Source organism: Microcebus murinus, chromosome 5, assembly GCF_040939455.1.
Source record: "Microcebus murinus isolate Inina chromosome 5, M.murinus_Inina_mat1.0, whole genome shotgun sequence".
NCBI classification, from domain to species: Eukaryota; Metazoa; Chordata; class Mammalia; order Primates; family Cheirogaleidae; genus Microcebus; species Microcebus murinus.
In genome coordinates this window covers 8,550,903-8,574,862 of record NC_134108.1, presented here as the reverse complement: position 1 = coordinate 8,574,862, position 23,960 = coordinate 8,550,903, and the positions used below count along the sequence as shown (strand labels likewise).

At 41.9% G+C, this 23,960-nt stretch overlaps 1 protein-coding gene across 3 annotated transcripts in view; it reads left to right on the top strand.

Moving 5' to 3' along the window:
* Nucleotides 1–23,960, top strand: part of TULP4 (TUB like protein 4) — a 223,667-nt gene that overhangs the window by 151,030 nt on the left and 48,677 nt on the right. For all 3 annotated transcript variants that reach the window (XM_012759592.3, XM_012759593.3, XM_012759594.3), the window contains exons 4-6: nucleotides 2,564–2,725; nucleotides 18,760–18,940; nucleotides 22,244–22,378. In XM_012759592.3, coding sequence (XP_012615046.1) covers nucleotides 2,564–2,725; nucleotides 18,760–18,940; nucleotides 22,244–22,378 — 478 coding nt within the window. The remainder of the gene's footprint in view (nucleotides 1–2,563; nucleotides 2,726–18,759; nucleotides 18,941–22,243; nucleotides 22,379–23,960) is intronic.

The following is a 23,960-nucleotide window of genomic DNA, read 5'->3' as shown; positions in this document are numbered from 1 at the left end:
TGCATCTGTAATGAACATGTACAGACTTTTTTCCTTGTCATTATCCCCTAAATACAGTATCAAAATTATTTGCTTAGTATTTACATTGTATTATATAAGTAAATCTAGAGAGGATTTAAAGTATATGGGAGGTTATTGTATTAAAGAATACAATATTATTGTATTGTATTAAAGAAAAATTTTAAACTTGTATCTTTTGAAAGATACTATTAGGAAAATGAAAAGGCAAGCCAAAGATTGGGAGAAAATATTTGTGGTACATATAACTGATAAAAGGATTCTATCTAGAATTTATAGAGAAATTTTATAATAAGAAGGCCAAAAACTGATAAATACCATATTCATATATATATACACACACACACATACATATACATGTAGTCATCCTTGGTTCTCATAGGGGATTGGTTCTAGGACCTCCTACAGATACCAAAATTCATGGATGCTTTATTCCATGATATATAAAATGGCATTGTATTAATATTTGTATATAACTTGCATAAATCTCCCATATACTTTAAATCATCTCTAGATTTACTTATATAATACAATGTAAATACTAAGTAAATAATTTTTATACTGTATTTAGAGGATAATGATAAGGAAAAAAGTCTGTACATGTTCATTACAGATGCAATTTTTTTTCTAATTATTTTCAATTCAAAGCTAGTTGAATTCACAGATACAGAACCCATAGATACAGAGAGCAGGCTATATATGGCAAAAGTTTTGAAGAGGTATGCCACCAAAAAAGCGTTCAAATGACCACATGAAATGATGCTTAATATATCAGTCATTGTTATATCACTGTACAGCTACTAGACTAGCTAAAATAGAAAAGACTGACAGCACGAAGTATTGATGAAGGTATGGATCTACTAATACTCTGTCTACAGTGTCTACTCTACTAGACAGTGGTCTTATACATAGCTAATGTGAATGTAAAATGGCATAATCACTTTGGAAAGCAGTTTGGTAATTTCTTACACAGTTAAATATAAATTCACCATATGACCCAGCAATTAATTCCATCCTAGGTATTTACTCAAGAGAAATGAAGCCACATGTCACAAAAAGTCCTGCACATGAATGTTCATAGTGATTTTATAATAACCAAATACTAGGAATGTCCAAAAATCAGTTTGGATAGACAAATTCATACAGCAGAGTAGTATTCATGCATAAAAAGAATGAACTACCGATACACACAAGAATTCAGATGACTCTCAAAAACCTTTATGCTAAGTAAAACAGATGTGAAAGTGAACATAGCATCTGGTTTAATTTATGCAATATTCTAGAACAAGCAACTAGGACAGAAATCAGATTGCTGTTTCCCCAAGACTAAGGGTGAGGGCTGGGGAGTGACTGCTGGGGGGGAGGGAGGATGTTATTTTATTGCATGTAAATTAAAAGGATAAATAAATAAATATCAACAGTTACTTGCCAACAATTTTGAAAACTTACACAAACTGGGAAAATTCCTAAAAAAAAAAAAATTATCAGAACTATGTCAAGAAGTAAAAAGCTTAAAAGTTTGGGACTAGTACTAAAAGTATTACGTTGAAGTAGTGGTTAAAAATCTTCCCATAAAAAATACATATAGCCAGGTGGTTCTACAGGCATGTTCTAACAAACTTTCAAACAAGTCATCCCAGTTTATACAGATTCTTCCAGGCACTGGAAAGGGAGGACTACTCTGCAGATCATTCTGAGGAGTTACCGTAACTTGTAAATCCAGACAAAGACACTATCAACATGAACTCACAGGTCTGTTACATTCGTGAGTATGGATGCAGAGATTCTAAACATGTTAGCAAATCAGCTTCAACTGCATGTATAAAAGACTACACTTCACCTCAAAGTTGGGCTCTTGTAGGTATGCAAGGATAGTATAATAATGGAAAATCCATACAGTAATTTACCACAACAGAGTAAAAGAGAAAAAAATGTGGTGATTTGAATATATGCAATAAATGCATTTGGTAAACTTAACACCCAAGTGTAAGTAATGTTTCCAGTTAGTTTTTTTTCCCCTTCATTTTGATTGACGGAATTAGCAAGACTGAGAGAGAATGTAATCAGAAACGTAGAACTTTACTATTTTAAGTGACCAGCAGACACTAATGGAGAATCTTTTTCCAGCGGTAAGGAGAGGCAGGGTAATAGCGGCTGGAAGGAAGGACCCTGCAGCCAGAGTCCCTGGGGTTATCCTTGGCACCCCCCTCCCTGTTGTGTGCGACTGTGGAGAAGTTACTTGGTTACCTCGTGCCTTGGTCTATAGGGATAGGGACAAGAGTACCACCCAAAGGTGGTTGTCATGAGGATTGATCAATTAGCAGATGTGAAATATACTGCTGACACACTGCTGACACACAGCACGTTCTGTAGTTGGTTTCAACTATTTTTCTTATCGCTTTTCAAATAATGTCTTTTATATTGTTTTCTTTAAGGCCACCTCAATCTTAGCCAAAAGGATAAGTTGATAACTACATCTGGGCTTTGATAGAAGTACTTACTGTTTCAGGTTACAGTTGACCCCTTTTCTCTGTGTGTTCCTAAGGTGAGTGATTTCACGTGGAGCCACGACGGGACCCAAGCACTTATTTCATACCGAGATGGGTTTGTCCTGGTCGGCTCTGTCAGTGGACAAAGACACTGGTCATCTGAGATCAACTTGGAAAGTCAAATCACATGTGGCATATGGACTCCTGATGATCAACAGGTAATGCCTCTGGACCGTGGGTATGCAATGTTAAAACCATGGGTGCTGAGGAGGAAGAAGGGGGAGCCGTAATCCCAGTGCTTTGGGAGGCCAAAGCAGGAGGGTTGCTTGAAGCCAGTAGTTCGAGACCAGCCTGGGTAACATACTGAACCCTCCCCCTCCTGTCTCTATATAAAAGTTTTAAAAAATTAGCCATGCATGATAGTGTGTGCCTATAGTCCCAGCTACTTGGGAGGCTGAGACAGGAGGATAGCTTGCACCCAGGAGTTTGAATACCATTGTATTCCATTGTATTCCAGGCTGGAATTCCAGCCTGGACACCAGAACGAGACTTCTTTTCTTAAAAAAAAAATAAAAAGAATCATAAGGTAAAGAACAATAAAATGGTCCAGGTAATAATTTAAAAAAATTAAATGAACCATAAATTAGAAAAATAATATTTCCCACAAAGATGGTAAACATTGAGTTAACATTTTGATTATATAAAATGTTCGTACAAATTTATTTTAAAATCTACATAAATAGCTAATTGATAAATGAATAATGGATATAAATAAATAATTTCCAGAAGAAGAAGTTCAGAAGTTCAACTAGTCAGTAATCATATGGTGGAAAATATTCTCAGAAAAAAATGCAAAATTAGCACAGTATATTTTTCACTTATTAACAAAAAATGATACAGATGATTTTACTGATTACTGATGAGAGTACTAACAAACAAACATTCTCATTCATTGCTGGTAATGTATATTAGACCTTTGAGGAAGCAATGTGCCAGAGTACGTTAATAGTCTTAAAAATTGCATCTACTTTGATCTGGTAATATACTTTAGGAAGTTATCTAAAAGAAACAAAAAGGATGAAAATAAAAGTTACAGTCAGTAAAGCATTAATATATGATAGTAAAAATTTACAACATCCTACTTGTCTAAAAGAGGAGAATGGTTAACTAAACTATGGTGTAAATACTTAAAAGATTATATAGTAGTTCAGTGAATTATAGAATGAGGTTATAAAGACCATGTAATAATCTGGAGGCACTTTTAGGACATTAAGCAAAAAAAATCAGGATACAAAATGGTATGTGTGGTATGTTCCCACATCATAAAACAACCAACAGAAAACCATCCACATAGTAGAAAGAACTGTGAGGAAATGAATCAAAATGCCATAAGTAGTTATTTTATGGCAATGAGCCATTGGTTCATTTTTTTTAAATCTAATTTTGAAATTTTCTTTAATGTGGCTGTTTGACTTTTGTGATAATATAGAATAACTTAATAAATTTATATGTTGATAATTCATTTTTAAAATATAAGGATTGACTGATTAAAACCTTTGTAAACATAAAATTTATGCTTTCCAAGTATAGCAGAATCCATAAAATGCCAGACCGTTTCATACCAGAGATTTAAGTTTATTATTGGTAAAAGTAAGCAGTGTAATATGGAACCATCACTTTTTATTTTTGAGCTACTTTATTTTTTTACTGAATTGTTTTCTTCCAGTCACTATATACTTCATGTTTCTGTTTTTTGAAGTAAAAAAGGCAAACTTTTTATCTTCTCAAAATTAGTATTATGAGATTTATGGAAAGATTTTCAACTCCAAGTTTATTCCCTTGCTTTCCCCAAAGACTTATCCCCCAGCATTTGTGTGTATTTATATGGAGCATTGAGATTTATTTATCTTAAAGCTTTATTTTTATAGATCTTTGCTACCACTGGAGTCTCCTCAAAGAGACGTGTGCTGCAGCCCATTCAGTGACCTTGCACAAGGCACCTGACCTCTCCCACGTGGGTTTCCTCCTCGGTGACAAAGGGTGTCAGTTATTTCCTGCCTGATTTCCTGGGCTTTCCTAGTGATCAAATGAGGGGACAGATGTGAAGGCACCTCTGTAAGTGGAAGTCTTGGCTTCACATTCTTTCCCCACCTAGAGTGATGGAACCCATGAGCCAGCCGGGAGGCTCATCGCAGGACCCCTGATGAGCTGTGCCAGCCAGTGTCCCCAGCAGACTGCACATGTGTAGTGTGACCAGCAAGGGACCCGGTGTTGCCTGGGCACCTGTCCGTGCTAAAAATGCTGCTCCTATGTCCCAGGAAGGCTGGCTGTGACTCCACGCCAAGGCTGGGGGTGGCCTTCTAGGCAGCCCCCCAGAGTTGGGAGGCACGGACAGCACAGTGTTTGTGTATCACAGGGCGAGGTTTGGTGCTGCTCATGGAATACGAGGGGCCTCGTGGGGCTGGAGGGGTCAGTCGGGCCACAGCTCTGGGGAGTGTTGGACCCGGACTGGGCTTTGTAGACCTGCCAATGTGAGGAAAGAGCCAGCTGGGTGGGAGATGTGGGCTCCTGGCCCCAGCCTCTGTCCTGATGACTGCTTTTATGAAGGACAGGATTTTGTTCCAGGAAAGGGTTCCCTTGCCTTTTAAAAAAAAGTTGGCAGCTGAGTGCAGTGGCACACACCTGTAGTCCCAGCTGCTTGGGAAGCTGAAACTAGAAGGCTCGCTGGACCCCAGGAGTTCAAGGCCAGCCTGAGCAACATAATGAGACCTTGTCTCTAGAAAAAAAAATAAAGAGGTTTGCAGATCAGTGAAGTGATAAAGGACCCTTGGGAGAATTCAACCTAGAAGATGTGCATCGGGTACTCTGTCAGTCCTGTTGGGATGTGGAAAAATGATACTCCTTCCTCTGTCTCTGCCATTCTGTCCTTGGTTTGCTTGGTTTGATTTTGTTAATGAAGAAAGTGTACAAAGACAGGTAGAGTACCAGCCTGATGTTGTGACGCAGTGAGCTGAGTCCCAGCCAGGAGTGTGGTATGGACAGCAGCGCTCATGTGGTGGGGGAGGGGGCTAAGGCCTGCTTCCTGGAGAACTTTCTGCCTTTCATATGCGTTTAAACAGCTTCCAGGAGAAAACCTTCTCCTCATGTCTTTAGGTATTTCCTTTTATAATGGGCTTTTAATCTACTTCCTGTCAACTTTTAAAAATATAAGCAGTACCTATTTTACAAGCAATTGAGTTTTATTTAAGTCTAGCCATTTTCCTACTTGTCATATTTTTTTTTCATTCTAGAGTGGCAGTTTATATACCCTTTTGGGAGTTATAGACTACTCTGAATAAGCATCAGATGGGAATTGTGAGCCCTTTTCCTGCAAACATGCGTTTATATACGCACACATCATACATGATCATGGATCTCACTCTGCATGAGCTTTGGGAGCTCACTGGATTTCATCTATGGATTCTCCCCTTCACATCCTGATCCAGATAGTTTAAAGGTGATATTTCAGGATAATCACCCCAACTTTCTATTATAAATAAGTTCAGATGTACATAAAAGCCAAAGGAATATACCTTCCTTAAATTTAACAGCTAACATTTTGCCATATTTGTACTCTTTTCCCTGCCCCTCACAAACACACTTCTGTAGTGCTGTTTTTGAAAGAGAGTTATACGTAGCATGGCACGTCAACCTTGTGGTCCTTAGAATAAAGCCATACACCTGTGTGTTATCACACCCAGGAAATGAGCAGGGATGTTATCAGGTATCTAGGCTATCATCATATTTCCCTAATTGTTAAAAGAATGTATTTTTTAGACTATTTCTTTCTTATTTTTTGCTTTTTGGAACTGAGATCCAGTTTAATTCATGTATAGCTATTGGTTATTATGTCTCTTCAGTCTTTTAGTCTAGAACAGTTTCCTTTTTTTTTGTTAATGACATTGACTTTTAATGAGTTCAGTGTGGTTACTTAGACTGTCCACATTCTGGATTTGTCTGATTGTTTACTTGTAGTATCGTTTAACTTCTTCTAGCCCTTGCATTTCCTATAAGCTGGAAGTTAAGTCTAGGTTAGAGTTGGATTAAATCATTTTGGTAAGAATACTCTATAGGTGATGTCATATTTTTTATACTAAACCTCATACTAAAAGGTGTGTAATATCATATTATCCTACTGTGAGGTTACTGAGTTTGATGGAACCTTTGTAAAAACCAAGTTTTTTTTTCACAACATGTTCTTAATTTCATCTACATTTATACTTACTTTTTCAAATGATGCATTTCATTTCATGCCAAAATTTGTCGTCCATTAAATTGCAAGAAGGGAATGTAGTGCTACCTGGAGTTTATATAGTGGGTAAGGACTCTGTATGAGTGTGCTAGGGCTACCACAACAGAGTACCACACACTAGGGGGCCTAAAGAACTGAAATGTGTTTCTCAGTTCTGCTGGCTGGAAGTCCAAGATCAAGGTGTTGATAGGTTTGGTTTTTCCCAAGGGCTCTCTCTTTGGCTTACAGACAGCTGTCCTCTCACTGCATTGTCACCTGGACATTTCCCTGTACACCCATCCCTCTGCTGTTTCTTCCTCTTACAAGGCCCCCAGTTCTGCTGAATTAGGGTCCTACCCATACCACCTCATTTAATCCTAATTACCTCTGTATAGGAGCCGTCTCCAAATATAATCACGTTGGGGGTTTTAACAAATTTGTTGAATAAAATTCAACATGAATTTTGTGTGTACACAATCCAGTCCATAATTGACTAATAAAAAAATATTTTGGAGAATAGAAAATTCATAGAAGAAACAATGATACAAACTCAGCTTGATAAACTTGGGATATATTTATAAACAGAACAGTTTTATAGGCTTGGGAGAAAACCAGAATGACATAAATAGAAAATATCAAAGAAATAAATATAAATATGCCTGGAAAAAATATCTGGGTCCGAAGTTAATGCAGAGTAAGCAGCAGGGAAGCTCTGGGGTTCCCGGGAGCACCTGCGTCACAGCAGGCGTGTGGGGAAGGCACTGCTTTCCTACGTTCTCCAAGGCCAAGGGCTTGGGGAACATACCTTGCCGCTTGACATGTGGCCGTGCTTCAAGACACAGACATTTAAAAATAGCCTTCCAGCATGTTTTGGATCCTAGCTGATTATCAGTTCACTTTGAGAGCCTTGCAACTAGAGAATGCTGTTGAGAACAAAAGGTAGAGACGCTGACGCCTCGTCCAGCGTTATTGGGGGCAGTGGCCAGCTGGTGTGACAGCATCCACTGAGGAAACATCTTCAAACTCAAATTTGATGAAGGTAGTTTAAATAAGGAAGAAATTTGTGACAACTGTTCTAAACTAAAGAGCGCACATAAAACGGGATGGGAAGACATCTCTCCTGTCATTCCTGCCCTTCCTGCCCTCTCCCGTCGTTCCTGGGAGAGCTCCGTGTTCCTCTCACTGGCCCACCCTATCCAGGCCCCAGCCTTGGGCCTTGCTCCCGTTTTCTATCTTTTGGGTGATTTCTTCCACTGCCATCCCACACCCCTCACACTCTTGTCCCTCAGCCGTCCCCCTGCCTGCACCTCGGCTCAGCCTGGAGTCACCGCTGAACTTGTCCCGCCTCCCTCTGCCCCTCAGCCAGGCTCCTCTTCCTCATCACGCGTGACCAAAATGGGAGCAACACTGGAATCCCCTTTTCTAGATGGCCGCCCTCCACTCAGTCACCAAGTCCTGTTCATTCTACTTCCTGAGTTCTCCGATGTCAGAGACTTATTTATATTTAAAGGTTATAGACAGTTGTGCTCAGACTAGCTTAAATGAAAGTATTTAAGGTTTCACATGACTAGACCGTGTTGCTTTCTAGAGAAACTAATGGTTCTCCTGAAATGCAGATATATTTCACTTTATATAGAGGATGAAAAATGTAGGTGAAATGAGTTTTTGTAAACATGATAATATTTTAACATGCTAACTGCCATGTGAGTTGTATTTAACTCACGCTAGTTTTGAGTCTGGGGCCTCATGAAATGTTTGTAATTCTCACACATCTCTTTATCTTGGAAGCTTGAGTGGTGCACAGGTAACTCATGCTGCCATGCTGTAGCATACATGTTACATGATGGGTACCCTCTGCCCTAGGCAAAACCCTGAAGTGGCTTCGTGAAAATCTTACTTGTTTATGTTCTTATTGTTACAATTAATATTGACAATTCAATTGCATATAACTCATGCACAGAAAACAATTAAAAATTTCACATTTTTCATTAAGTTAGAAAGAATCATTTTGTTTTTGAAGTTTTTGTTCTGTTTTTATAACTAAACACCATTGCCCTAAGGAAAACTTTTTGTGTGTGTGATAGTCAATGTATTAAATACCCACCTATGGGAATCTCCCTATTTAAAGAATATTCTATAGAAGTATGATATTCTGTAGAAGTTAGACAGCAATTTTTTGGTGTGAAATGAGAATTTGTCACATAATACGCCTTTTTGCTGGCAATGTCCAGACTTTTGTTTTCTATGAGTAGAGGTAATATTTGTTTATAAATACTAAAACGTTCAAAAAGGAAGGGGTCTTAAATAGACCTGATACTTTCTCAGGCACTCTTATTAAAGCATGATTTCAAATAAGGTAGAAAGGATCTGGGGCTGATAAGTATTAACTAGTCACAAAGATAAAACTTTCAGGTTTTCAGCACATGCAGCACAAGTGGGTGCCCTTGTTTTCTCTAGCCTCAGGGCTGATGCTCTTTTGTGTTTTTAACCTAGAAAGAGGGAAGATTTATCTTTTTTGCTTTTGGATACAAAGGTGGGTCCCGAGTCCCCTCTCATCTGCTGAAAGGAGGTTTTCCACATGGTGTGACCTGATGCGTGCCAAGGTGATGGTGACCCGAGTCTGCCGTGCACAGCAGTTAAACACCGTCAGGGTCACACGGGGAGAGGAACAGCCGTAATCGCGTACTCTGGGACATCTGTGGGACCAGAGCCATTTCTGTGTACACACTTTGCAAGCAATATGACCTTTATTTCCCATTCGGAGTAGAGTGGAATCAGGACTTGAATAGTTAGGAGTGTAACAGGATTATTATTAATAAAAACAATATTTTAGTACAGAATTTTTAATTCATCTAGTTCAAATAACTTTAAAAATAAATTTTAAAAATCATTACCATATAAACATCTTTTCAGAGATATTGATGAAAAATGAACTGTCATAGATACTTATACACTTCAGCACACTAGTGAGTTGAAAAGAATAATTATTCATGTACTTTATAAATATGAGGTCATGATTGAAGTATCAAATTAGAACTCAAGGAGATTTTCTAACCCCCCAAATGTAGTCCAAGTAATAAATGACTCTGTAGGGAATTTTAATTATATAATTTTTAAATTTGATTATGACCAATTTCAGTAACATATCACAAATAGCATAAAGAACCCACATATTTTGCCACATTTGCTTTTTTATCCCTTTCTTTTTTTTTCTTCTTTTCTTTGCTATATTGAAAGCAAATCCCAGATAGCATGTCATCTGACCTGAACACCCTTCAGTATAAATCCCCTCAGAATGTGGCAATTCCTGCATAACCCCAGTGCCCTTGTCACACCTGCTCTGTTTACTTCAAAGAAGGTTCTTCTCAGCTTGAAGGAGAACTTGGGGACTTGAGTTTGCCTGTGGCTCTGAAGGAGCACATCTGTATGCAGACGTCTTCCTCCTAAAGGGTTTCCTGTCAAATGGGAATGATTTATAAAGGGAGCTTGTAAAAAATAATATAACCGTTTGCTTTCTCAGCTAAAACACCAGTTTTATAAACAAAAAGTAATTTTCTGGCCGGGCGCGGTGGCTCACGCCTGTAATCCTAGCTCTCTGGGAGGCCGAGGCGGGCGGATTGCTCGAGGTCAGGAGTTCGAAACCAGCCTGAGCAAGAGCGAGACCCCGTCTCTACTATAAAATAGAAAGAAATTAATTGGCCAACTAATATATATACAAAAAATTAGCCGGGCATGGTGGCGAATGCCTGTAGTCCCAGCTACTCGGGAGGCTGAGGCAGGAGGATTGCTTGAGCCAGGAGTTTGAGGTTGCTATGAGCTAGGCTGACGCCATGGCACTCACTCTAGCCTGGGCAACAAAGCGAGACTCTGTCTCAAAAAAAAAAAAAAAAAAAAAAAAAAAAGTAATTTTCTGGTATTTGACATACAGGTAAGAATAACCCATAGAAAAGGACTGCTCTTTGATAGAAGCAAGTAAACTTCACAAAAGCAAAGTACAGAGGGTCACAATTCGTTATTTGCAAGGAGTGTTCTATTCACTCTAAGAAGGCATTTCCCTCTGTTCTTCCTTGAAGGCTGGCTTTGGGCAGGGCTCAGCCTCAGGCTGGTCCCTCATAAAGCAGCTGTTACCTCCTCACTGGAGCCTGCAGGTTTCCCAGTTTCCCATCCTGATGCACTGGGCCCTTTAAGGTGTTAGTTATAGGCACTGCATAGATTTTAGTTTCCCTGGAAACACTTGGAAGCTGTTGTGCTCAGTACAAGGAAAAAACATGGCAATCTCTCTCACACAGGTTCTTGTACTAGAGTGTTTCCTTTTTAAAAAAAGAATCCACAGGCCGGGCGTGGTGGCTCACGCCTGTAATCCTAGCACTTTGGGAGGCCGAGGTGGGCGGATTGCTCAAGGTCAGGAGTTCGAAACCAGCCTGAGCGAGACCCCGTCTCTACCAAAAATAGAAATAAATTAATTGACCAACTAAAAATATATATACAAAAAATTAGCCGGGCATGGTGGCGCATGCCTGTAGTCCCAGCTACTCGGGAGGCTGAGGCAGTAGGATCGCTGAGCCCCGGAGATTGAGGTTGCTGTGAGCCAGGCTGACGCCACGGCACTCACTCTAGCCTGGGCAACAAAGTGAGACTCTGTCTCAAAAAAAAAAAAAAAAGAATCCACAAACCTACTGGAGTAAATCCTCAGTGGTTCCTTCCTGTATTGAAGACTCTTGCTAGTGACTGGTAAGTAGGGTAGAGTTGCTAGTGGCTTGTGGGAGCACAGCTTTGAAAGGAGATTCAGTCTAAAGCAGTGCAAAGAGTGATCCTTCTCCCTCTGTCCACCAGCATCTGCCCATGACCTTTTAGTAGTGCATGTATTACAAAAGGGAAGCCTATCTTTATTTTAAGCCCTGAACTGAACATATATAGGATGGTTCATGCCAAAATAGGCAAGGAGCACAGGAATTACAAAGAAATTAATTTGAAAAGGATTGCTCAGGAAAGAAGTTAGGAGACAGCCTCCTGCCCTTCACGGCTATCTCTATCCAGCGAGTGATACTGGTTCATTTTTAGTTATTTCCTTTTGGGTGTATTCTGGAAATTCTGTTGAGTGTTTTGTGGGAGCAGATTTATTTCTTTAGCAGAAACAGGTGTAGCTACTGTGGGTACAGTGTTTTCTCTTTCATTTTCTTCTGTCAGTGTTGTTTTGGTTGGCTGATAGCAGCAATTAAGATGTTTAAAAACCAGGTTACTCTTTGTTATCTCTGGACTCAGATCATTGATGAATCACTGTATAGAGCACCCAGTGTTGACAAATTAGAAAATACGCTAAATAAAAAATCTTTCTTGAAGTTTACACTTGACAAATTAGATTAAGAATGAGAGACACAAGGGAATTATTCATATATACTGGCTTTTATTATATACTCATCTTAAAGTCAATTTGTTGTTAATTTAATGGTAAATTTTCTTTCTGTGCCTTTATTAATACCGCTGCATGATGATAGCCTTGGTTTTAACACAGAGACCTTGCCGGAATGCCAATGTTTGGCCAGATGACTCACTACAAAACTGATCTTCCCAGGCCTATGTGGCATTCCTGGACCAGGCATTGCTGCTCTGGCAGCCCCTGCCCTTGGCATTAAACACATCCTTGTGTGTGTGGGGAGGAGGTGAGATGTGTGCTATTTCACGTGTGTATCACCAGGACAAAGACTCCTTCACCACACTCCAGCCAGGCCCCTCTGAGCCCTCTTCTCAACTGGGCCTCAACCTTGGCTTATGAAAACTGCAGACTCTCAGCACAAATGATTTCATGCACACTCCCTCTCCACTCCTGCCTCCCCCTCACTTGAATAAACATTGGCATAGTTTATAACGACTCAGGCTGTGTCCCTTGGATGACTGCTCCAGCCCTCTTAAGTCCCTACCTGGGAAAGAGGTTGCCAAGAGAACCATCTATCCTGGCCAACACCTGAAGACAGGGCCCCATCTCCTGGTCTCTATAGGAAGGTAGGAGCCTAATTTCAATAAGCTCCAGTTGGCAAACCCAGAGAGCCTGATCATGTTGACAGTCCCTTGCTGCTTTTCGCTCATCTCTGTTCCCTGGCTGTCCTGCCCATGGCTCTTGCCTCCTCCCTCTTTCTCCCTTTAAAATGCCCAGTCATCTCTGCACACATTGGAGTGGAGGTCAGTTCACATGGCACTCCCATCCTGCTGCAGTAGTTATTACTGATTAAAATCTGTCCTTCCTGCTTTAGGTCGGATCCAACTGGTTTCCACTGGTGTGGACACTAATCACAAGTGCTGTTGCGTCTCCTTGCGTCACTGTGTCACTAACTGCTTCTGGCTGCAGGGACCAGGGAGTCCTTTCCTCTCAGCCCGTTTGTTGAAGAAGTTTATTAGTAGCCACAGGATAAATCAGTATTTTCATCATATTTAGGTATGTTTTAAAGGGTTGTAGCATTTTGAAACAGGAAGAGATTCGAGACTGACACTCGGGGCAGAATAATCAACCTTACAAGCAGTTAGGAGTCAAAACAGGACTAGGCCCCTGCCAGTTGACTCCAGTCCTGGGTACTTTGCAAAGGAAACGATGTTTCCCCAGCAGGTTTGGACTGTCTACACCAGATAGGCCAAGCAGATTCCAGCATCACCTGGCATCTTCCACTTACACACAAAGTGCATATCCACCCCTGTGGGCCTCTAGGTGAGTGGCTAGCCCGTGCACTGGTGTCTTTGTTTCAGAGACCTGCTGTAAGGCTGTATTCCTGAAGCACTTCTGTCTTCCTCAAAGTATATTTAAAAGTATTTTTTAATAGGTAGTATGTTCACATGATATAAAATGTTTTAAATGTTCCAAAAGATATATGATGAAAAGGTGCCTCCTGCTATCCTTAGGCCCACCAGAGGTAGGAAGTTTCCAGTTACTTGTATACCCTTCTGGAGATAACCTAGTCAAATGCATTTTTTATTGTTCCTGTAGTCAGACTATTCCCCTTTACCACCAGAAATTGCTGTGTGGGTGGTGTGTCTTAGAAGGATGAATAAACTTAAAAATGGACCTTGAAAGAGTTGGGGAAGAATATTCTAGTAATGGGAATCATTTAACATTAAATTTGAGGCCTGAGGCAGATAAAAGATCTCATTCTCTGAAAAATCTTTAAACATAGGATAGTCTCTCATCTTAATGGGTTGGTTTGTAAGTGGTCTCTTCTGCAGTGAAGAGATGAGATGACTTCTAAATTACATATTTAGCCCAAAGATACAGTCAACTAGGAAATTACATTTCATCTCTTAAAAAAAAAAAAAAAAACAGGAAATATTCTATTAGTCAATTGAGCAGTCCTGTCATTTACAACACTTTGATTTCAGTGACTCTATTTCTTCAATTGCAAAATATTCACATCTGGTCTTGAGGCACCTATGAAGGCCAGTGTTACGGAACCTAACAGGGAGGTCTTTAAAAAAAGTTGTACTTTAGCATCATCTCAGAGCAGAAAGCATTCCTTCCCAAGGCAGAAAGGGAACTCGCGGCTATCCTCTCCTTCCTCTGTCCACAGCTACGCGTTCAGATGTTTGCCGCCAGTGGTGCTGAGGTCACTAGTAGGAATTTGTAATCCGCTTTTTAATCGGATTTCCCTAGCTTTAAATCATAAAAGCAAATAAATGGGGGAAAATCACCTCCTTCAGGAACTATATCCAATACTGCTAATTGAACTCTATTACAAAAAGAGGTAAACACTTATAGAAGCATGTATTATCGAAGTTGACCTTTTTCTACATTGTTTTACTTAAGAATTTAGACAAGTACCAGGGTCTAAAGGTGAAGGTACTGATAAGACACCACAGCTCCTCAAACATATATCTTCTCAACAGTTTTATATCCTCCCTCTAATCCCTTTGGGTTCTGGTTTGGTTCATTTTAAACTATGGTAATAATTATATTTGTTTTAAAATAATTGCATTTAAAAACAGTTTAAAACAGAATGCATTGTAATGAAGAATTGTGTGAATGCCATAATTGTATTGCTATTAAAAACTGCCCTACGGTGAGTGTATTCAGGGCTACAAAGCTATTGAGCTGGTATGTCCTGATCCATGGGTTTGTACCAGCTGTTTGGTCTTGGTGTGCAAGTTACAGAGGGAGCATTGTTCTGCCATACTGAAGCCTGTGAACCACCAGAGTAGACAGCAGGAAGACAGGAGAGAGAAATTCGCAGGATCTGTTGCTGAAAGTGTTTGGGGCCAGTTTTATAGGATGATTTGTGCATTGGTGTATAGTTTAAAGAAGAAAGAGATTGCTTCTTCATTGTAGGAAAACTTGAGCAGAGGCCAAAGATTTGGGCAGAAATTTGTTTACTAATAGTCACTGAGCATCCACTCATGACAGCCGCACGTGAGAACCTGGGGGTGCAGACTTGCCCTCGAGACACTTGTGGTTTACTGAGCAATAGACATGTAAAACCAGAGCCAGGTTCAGAGTCTCTGGGGGCTGTGGTTAGAGCAAGATTAATTCTGTACAGTGAGTCCCAAGAGCCTTCACACGTGATGTCCAAGTGCCTGTTACATACCAAACAGTAAACTGTACACTGGAGATAAAACACGGGCTGCAGTCTTTGCTGGAAGGGACCTAATTGCATGTGTTACTCAGAGAAAGGACACGATCGTGCATTTCATCTAATACACGTTGACTTTGAAGGACCCTTGGCAAATCCAGGGGAAGAGGACAGGAAGGCAGTTGTATATGTGAGTGTGGGGCTCAGGGCAGAGACCTCTGCAGGGAGTCAGCTGTGAACGGGGTCCTTGAGGCTGTGGGCATGATTGTGGTCTTCTAGAGAAGAGAGAGAAGAGGGCCCAGGGCCATGTCTGAGGAGCAGCAGCATGGAGAAGCCGGGAAGAGGACACAGACTGGGAAGGGGGTACTGTCACCAGCCTGTCCAGAACACGATCAGCACATGACTAGGATTTGGGAGCAGCAGCAGCAGAGATCGCATGTGCCATATGTGTATTCATTATCATTAGACTCTTCTGTCTTGTTCTCTTGCAGTCCTTGGCTCACATAAGCTTTATCTCATTGGAAGTGATTAGGCATGAAAAGAACTTGTAATGGAGGAGATTTTTAAAAATCTGATTTCATGTTGTGTCAGTGTTCTTCAGTTGTCTGTGACATGCTTGTTCCAAAATGGAGTAACTTTCTCCATCCTTGCTTGACAACTAGACTGTCAGTACTTCTTTCTCTCTTCTTTCCAATCTTAATAGTAGATTTTCTCCCCATGGGAACTGTAGCTGGCTTAGATTAATGATGGGGGATTTGGGGGCAGGTTTTTTTTTTGTTGTTTTGCTTTAGCGTGATCCTGACACTGGTAACTCATGAAATCGCCAATCCTTTATTCAGGAATTACATGTCTATTCTCTTGTCTGGTATCTGTTCTTCTCTAGAATGGAGAAATGCGTCTACACAGAGGCATTGCCTCCCTCCCTTCGCACATAATGCTGTGTGTCATCACTGGGACGGGTCCCCAGGAGATACAGGCCAGGCGAGCAAAGCTGACACATGGTCCAGGTCTCAGCTCGGGTTGCTGTAGCGAAATACCGCAGACTACAGGACTTGAACTATGTTTCTCATGGTTCTGGGAAGTCCAAGATCAAAGAAAGTGCTAGTCAGTTCAGTTCTGGTGGAGGCCCTCTTCCTGGCTTTGCAGACAGCCACCTTCTTCCTGGGTCCTCACATGGCATTTCCTCAGTGAGAGAGAGAGAGAGAGAGAGAGATCAGGCCTCTCTCACTCCTCTTATAAGTGCCCTAGTCCCATCAGGGAGGCCCCACCCCCATGACCTCATTGAAACCTGCTTGCCTCCCAAAGGCCCCACCTCCAAATGTCAGCGTGTGAATGTAGGTGATGCTGTCAACATGCAGTCTGTGACGGTCATTGTCCTCAAAAGCTTATGGTCGGAGGGGCAGGGGCAAGATATGTCACCCTAACAATATTTGTACTCCCATAATATGAAGTAATAAAAAATAAATACATTTTAAAAAACTATATAGTAAAGAACTGAGAAAAAAAAAAGCTTATGGTCAGTCTATGTGAGAGGCAGACCACACAGTGAACATATCAGAGTAGTTATAAATGTGCCAGTGATGCGTCTCAATGAAAATTAAAAGAAGTCGTGTTCCACGTTTATCATCACTGAAAACTGCTCACCGAGCACATTAAACGCCTGCCTCTTCCAGGGCTTCAGCAGACGTGGCCTGTGCTCCAGAGTCTCAGTGCCCTTGCCTGTGTCGTAGAAGGGCTTTGTAGATATGCCATCAGATACTTACTTTTTTCTGTTGACAGCCAAAATTTTAACGTTTTCTGAAATGAATTTCACTGTGTTCCTTATAGTTTTGTCTGTCTTTCCTATAGGTGGCATACACTAATGAATTCATTGCTGCCTCTGGGGGGAATTGTTTTAACCTTTTTAAGTGTTGATTCATTAAAATATAGATCATGTTTAAAGGAATATTTGATGAATGATTGATGGATTCTAAAATAGCTCTGTAAATTCTGTGAACTTACTACTACTTAAATGAAATGTATTTTCCCTTGCAATTAATCTATCTCAGTTGTCAGCATGTATGTCCTAAAATCACCTTTTGAGTGTTGGTTCAATTCATTCATTTAACCATACATATTGAGTACCCACTGTGTGCCCAAAGCTCTGTTAGGTGCCCAGGGTATAGCTATGGACAGTCTTTGCCCCCAAGGATCTTATTGTCAAAAGCAAAAGAAGCAAGGACTAAAAAAGCCTAAATCACTTTCCCTTTGGACAAATTCTAGCGTTTTTAGACAGACAGCCCTGGCTTGACCACCTCATGCCTTTGTCAGTTTATTTGACCTCTCTTGACGTGTTTCTGGGCTACAACATGGAGATAACACTTGCATGGTTGTTATAGTGAGATACCGATGGGTAGACAAGTCTAATTAGACACAAAAGATGTAAAGTTTTTAATGGCAACAAACGCAGAAACTATGGAGACCATCACACAAAGCAGAAAATAATGCAGCGTGCTCCCCAGTGGAGCTCCTGCCATCCAGGTCCCAAGGTTCCTCTCAGGATGTCCAGCTGATAATGCCACTCATGCCAAGAGAGGCTTCCAGCAGCTGTGACGTGCTCCTTTGCCATTCTCATGGCAGATGGTTAACACCCGTCCAGCCTTCTCATACCCGCGTTCTTTAGCTCTAGCTGTCTGCCTGTATGCACCACGCCGTCACGTACCTGAGCGTATGCCCAAGCTTGGTGAAGTCCAGGAAAACATCCTAGGAGCAGTCCACAGCACACTCAAGTGGCAGGCCCACCTGAGGTCCACACCAACAACACTAGTATCTTACTCACAGCTTGGACGATTAATGAGTTAAAGCTTTTGGTATAGTTTTTAGCACAAAATAAGCACTCATTAAATGTATTAATACTACTGATACATCATTAAATTAATTATAAATTAATACATAGATACCATTATCAGTCTCAGTGAAATAAACATTAGATATTAGAAATAAAACATTATTTCAGGAGCATCTTCTTTTCCCAGTGTGGTTAGGTAACATGATTACATAACCAAATGTATTTTCTCTTTGGTCGAATCTAATCCTAAACTATCTCTTCTAAATTTGAGAAAATCATAAGAATGAATCTCCGCTACTTCTTCATTTTCCAGAAATGTAAATGAATATTACCTTTCTTAAGTCCCTCTCCTACAACCAAAACAACAACAAAATCCCCACAAATAGTGAAACAGTGATTTCACTGGTGTTATTTGAAAATGTCCATATAACATATAATATATTCATTCTGTAGTTAGTCACATTTCTGTATTAGAGGTCTAAAATTCCTCAGTTATTTAACTGTTTTTTTGTTTGTTTGTTTTAGTTCTAAATATATTCTATCCTCCTAAAACAAGTTGAGGCAGTGAGGTTTGCCAGAAACCACAACCCTTGCCCCCCTCGGTTGCAGGTGCTGTTTGGCACTGCCGACGGGCAGGTGATCGTCATGGACTGCCACGGCAGGATGCTGGCCCACGTCCTCCTGCATGAGTCCGATGGCGTCCTGGGCATGTCCTGGAACTACCCCATCTTCCTGGTGGAGGACAGCAGCGAGAGCGACACGGACTCGGACGACTACGCTCCTCCCCAAGGTACTCGCCCCGTCCTCCTTATCATCTGCCAGCAGGAAGCGGGAGCGCATTGAGAGGGACAGACCCCTCTAGAGGAGGGAGGGTGACGTCTGCCACACGCACAGCACCCGAACTCCCTGAGAAGCGCTCTCGAGCGGAAATGCAAGGCAGGGCTGGCCTCACGTCTCTGACCTGTCTCCCTCTGATGGATGTCCCTTGTCTCCGAGTCACCAGGCTGGTTGATTTCACGCTGTCAGCTTAGGCTTTCCTAGACATGAAATGAGACGCTTGGCACTTCCTATGTCCCTGGAGGATTGCGAGGCTTAGTTGCTTAGTGAGAATGAAGAAAGCTAAGGGTGAAAAATTTTATGCTGTTAATATAATTTAATATGTGGTATATCCAAATCTCTGCTGTTATTAAAGCCTGCAGCTTTAGTTGCATGAGGAAAGGATTAGTCTGCCATGGTGAAGGCCACACCTTGGGCAGAAGCTACACATCCCTGTCTGTCTGCTGTATTTCAGGCAGGAAGAAGCTCTCCCTCTCTCATTTCAGAAGGCCTGCGCGCCTCCGTATGCCCCACGGTGGTGCTGGATACCTTGGTGGGGGTACTTTCAAGCCCCAGCCTCCTCTACCCCTAGCTGGTTCCCAGAACCAGTGTCCAGCATTGGTCTAGTCAGGGCTTTGATTATTCACCAATATCCCATCCCCTGCATGCACTTCTTTTTTCTTAATTGATATTTAATAATTGTACATACTTGTGAGGCACATAGTTGTGTTTTGATATGTACTATGTGTAGTGATCAGAGCGGGGTAATTAGTGTATCCAGCATCTCAAACATTTACATTTCTTTGTGTTAGGAATGTTCTGGCTACTTGAAACTTAGCGATACTTTATTCTTGGCTATAATCACCCTATAGTGGCATAGAACATTAGAACTTATTCCTCTTATTTAGCTGTAACCACCTCTTAAGAGGAAAATGTATCATGAAATGTGAGAGGGAAGGACTCCTTGACTGGAAGCAGGCACACTGTTGCAGGTCTCTGCCTGCTTGGCGCCGCTATGCTCACGCTGCCGTGCCCTCCATGGTCACAGGGCGTGTGCTGGATGGTTTCCAGCCGTTTCCTGCCCCACAGGCCAAGTCCCATGAAGGCTGGGCCCAGGACTAGTGTAAGAACGTTCTCCCCCTTCGGTGTCTGTCTGCATTGGTCCTCGCAGTGCTCTTGTTCCTTTCCTCCTTCCAGTCACAGAGACAGACGGTGTTGTGCTTCGCAGCAGCATACATGTGTGTGCACATGTATTCATTCATTCATTTTAGGAGAAGGCATTCACACATGAGAGAAATAAGATTGGTGGTAGCATTTTAGGATCAGTGGGACTAGGGAGGGTGTTTGTGGGAGAAACACCCACAAGTTCATTAGGGAGTTAACTACCCCCTTTCCTAATAGAATGCCAGCCACAAGGGAAGTGTTGGTCGTATTTCTACAGCCTCATAGCTATAAAGCCAGTGTCTTCGAACATGGCCTCAGCATACTTTTAAAGCAGAATTCTTCTTTAGTAGGTTGAATCCAGTCTTACTTATCCCTATTTTAATACTGAAAGAAACAAGGTCCCAAGACCAAGCTTATGAAGCAGATCTAGAGCAAGCCTAGGGACAGAATTCAGTCCCTGGTGGCTTCCCTGACCAGTTGCCCTTCTCAGAAGCAGTGGGGCAGTTTTGAGGATGTCGGGTGTTGCCTTTCAGAGGTACCGGGGTTCGTGGTGGGAGCCCAGGGAATTTGAGCACAGAGGTAGCTCTGATGCGGTGTCTCGGGGTGATGCGAAGGGGAGCAATAACTGGGCTCATCTGCAAGCACATGGCAGGCCCAGCCTGGGCAGCTGCTGCGGGGGGCTCAGTGTGCCTGTGAAGCCTACAAGAGTCCCCTGAAAGAGCCCCGATTCACCCAGGTATATGGGAAGGACTTCCTTTTACTTTTTCAAACATCCTGTGAGACCTCGTCCTTGGCCCATCACCGCCCTTCCCCTTAAAATCCGGAAGAGAGTCCCTGAACTTACCACGTATGCTGGCCATGCATTGAAGATACAGCAGAGTTCTTCATGAGCCACATCCGGCCTCAGCCTTCTCTCCACATTAGGCGTCCCTCTTGGTAAAAACCTAAGCAAGAAGGAACTAATGGTGGCTGTTGTGGCTGCTCATTACTTATAGCATTCATTGAAAGAGCATTTAGTATTGAAAAGCAACTTTTTTCTGTGTTTTAGACCAGAATTAAGAAAATATTTTGGGCTGGGCATGGTGGCTCACACCTAGAATCCTAACACTTTGGGGAAGGGGGAGGCAGGAGGATTGCTTGAGGCCAAGGAGTTCAAGACCAGTCTGAGAAAGATAGCAAGACACCTCTACAAAAAAACAAAAAACTTAGCCGGGCATGGTGGCAGGCACCTGTAGTCCCAGCCGCTTGGAAGGCTGAGGTAGTAGGATCACTTGAGCCCAGGAGTTTAAGGTTGTGGTGAGCTGTGATGATGCCACTGCACTCCAGCCTGGGTAACAAAGCCAGACCCTGTCTCAAAAAAAAAAAAACCCACATTCATCTCTCTTCCTACCATCCTTGTATATTATATAACATTAAAATAATTTATATTTATATATCATTGGGAACACATAACTCACTAACATACAAGTCAATAAACTTCTCACACATATTCTCAGCTACCCTGCAGTTGCCTCCAGGGCCACGTCTACCCTGCCCTGCTTCTCAGTCCAGGGTTCTCTGTCCGTGCCCTCCTGCTGGCCCTGTGTGATCCCCGAATGGTGTAGAACATTTGCCTTATTTGGTAACACCCCAATCCAGAGTCACATCTGCATTCTCAGGCAGTTTTTTTTTTTTTTTTTTTTTTTTTTGAGACAGAGTCTCGCTTTGTTACCCAGGCTAGAGTGAGTGCCGTGGCGTCAGCCTAGCTCACAGCAACCTCAAACTCCTGGGCTCGAGCGATCCTTCTGTCTCAGCCTCCCGAGTAGCTGGGACTACAGGCATGCGCCACCATGCCCGGCTAATTTTTTTTTTCTATATATATCAGTTGGCCAATTAGTTTCTTTCTATTTATAGTAGAGACGGGGTCTCGCTCTTGCTCAGGCTGGTTTTGAACTCCTGACCTTGAGCAATCCGCCCGCCTCGGCCTCCCAGAGAGCTAGGATTACAGGCGTGAGCCACCGCGCCCGGCCTCTCAGGCAGTTTTTAAGGCACCACGCAGGACTGCAACCTGTGGTACCTGGATTTGGAGCGAATACTTGTTGCCTCATTTTCACTCTGCACTTGTGTCCTGCAGATGGCCCAGCAGCATACCCCATCCCGGTGCAGAACATCAAGCCTCTGCTCACCGTCAGCTTCACCTCGGGAGACATCAGCTTAATGAACAACTATGATGACTTGTCGCCCACTGTCATCCGCTCAGGGCTGAAAGGTATGGACCACTGCACACGCCCTTCCCCACAGAGCAGCCCTGTGCGTGTACCTTCCAGGTGGCGTCATGCACCCAATACTGATTTCCGCCCTCTGCAGGGACCCCTCCTAGGCTTAATGGAGTCCACTAACTAAGGTCACTTCCCCTTAGCCCCTTTGCTTATCTGACAAGTAGATACCTAGTCTTGTCTGGAGGAGGGATTCCTGACATTCAGTTTCATCTTACCCTGTTTATTTTCCTTGCTACAGCAATAATGATGCTCTCTCCGGTGTACAGGTGTGTTTGCATCTGGCTTACACGGTGTGTGCACAATAACCGGACTGCAGCACCTGCCGTTCATGAGGCAGCAGATGGTACACAAGACGTCATTTACACAGAAGCCCTTATAATTTTAAGAATCTGGCAGGCTCATTAAGGAACTGATCATTGTGCAATAAAGTTACCTTGAAGGACTTGCGGAGGGGCAGCAGTCACCAGACTGAGGCATTGATGTGCAGGGCAGCAGTCAAGTGCTGGTGCCTTCCTGGTAGGTGTTAGGAAGTGGTGTTATCTCAGGATAAAATCAGTGGATGTAGGCATTCAGGATGTTCTGAATTTTGCAGTTAAGGAGTACTACTAATGTTGTGACCCTAGTGACTTCTTTGGAAAAACAATCTGTCTCTTCAGAACTGAATGGTGCAATGTAGAAAAGTTTGAAAATTCACTTCCTAGACTGCCTCTGGCTCTTGCTGTTAAGGGGCCTGCTATAATCTGCATGTGGTGGAAGACAGGCTGGCATCTTTGGTACAACTGGTTACTGTTGTTCCAAGCTGGCTATCAGTCTAGAGAGTCATTGCTGTGGGTTGCTCCTGCTGGTCTGAATTATTCAGGAATGACCAGATGTAAAGAATCAAGTCCATCTACCTAACCGGTGGTTGGCAAGAATCATAGCTGCCCCATACCCCCCAAGCTCTTACTAATTCTATTTAAAACTATAGAGTATTTTTAGAAGCAAATTATACTCCCTCTTTTGAGTATCCCATTCTGTTTCAGAACTGTAATTGTAAGGGATTATTTGGTCTCTAAACTCCTGAGGGACGTGAACTATGTAGAAGAAGTCCTTCTTTATACTGCAAATAGGCCCCAGTAGGAGCTGAGTAAGTATTTTTTGTGATGATGATAAACTTAAATTCCTTGAGCTTTTCTGTAAATTGTTTTCTAGATGTTCTATTTTTCATGGAGGTAGAATACAAGGATGGTCATCATAAAGTCTCTCATGTATTTTCTAATTTAGGCTCTACTTCTTTTCTTGAAAATTCCATTTCAAACCTTAAATGTATTGATTTTTTGAGAACCTGTCTCTAGTTCTGGAATCCTGAACTTTGGTTCTCTACCAAATATCTGGTCCAGGCTAAAAATAATATACTTACCACTCAGTTCCTTTTTAGTCTTTACTGGGTGAATTTTTCTAATTTTTCACTGCCTTGCTTATGGAAACTTTATTTTTTACTTCTTGAATGTATCATTTGTACTGTGCTTATCAAACCAGGTTGTATTGGAGCAAGCACTTCTAGCATGTTCCAACCACATGTGCAGGATGGGA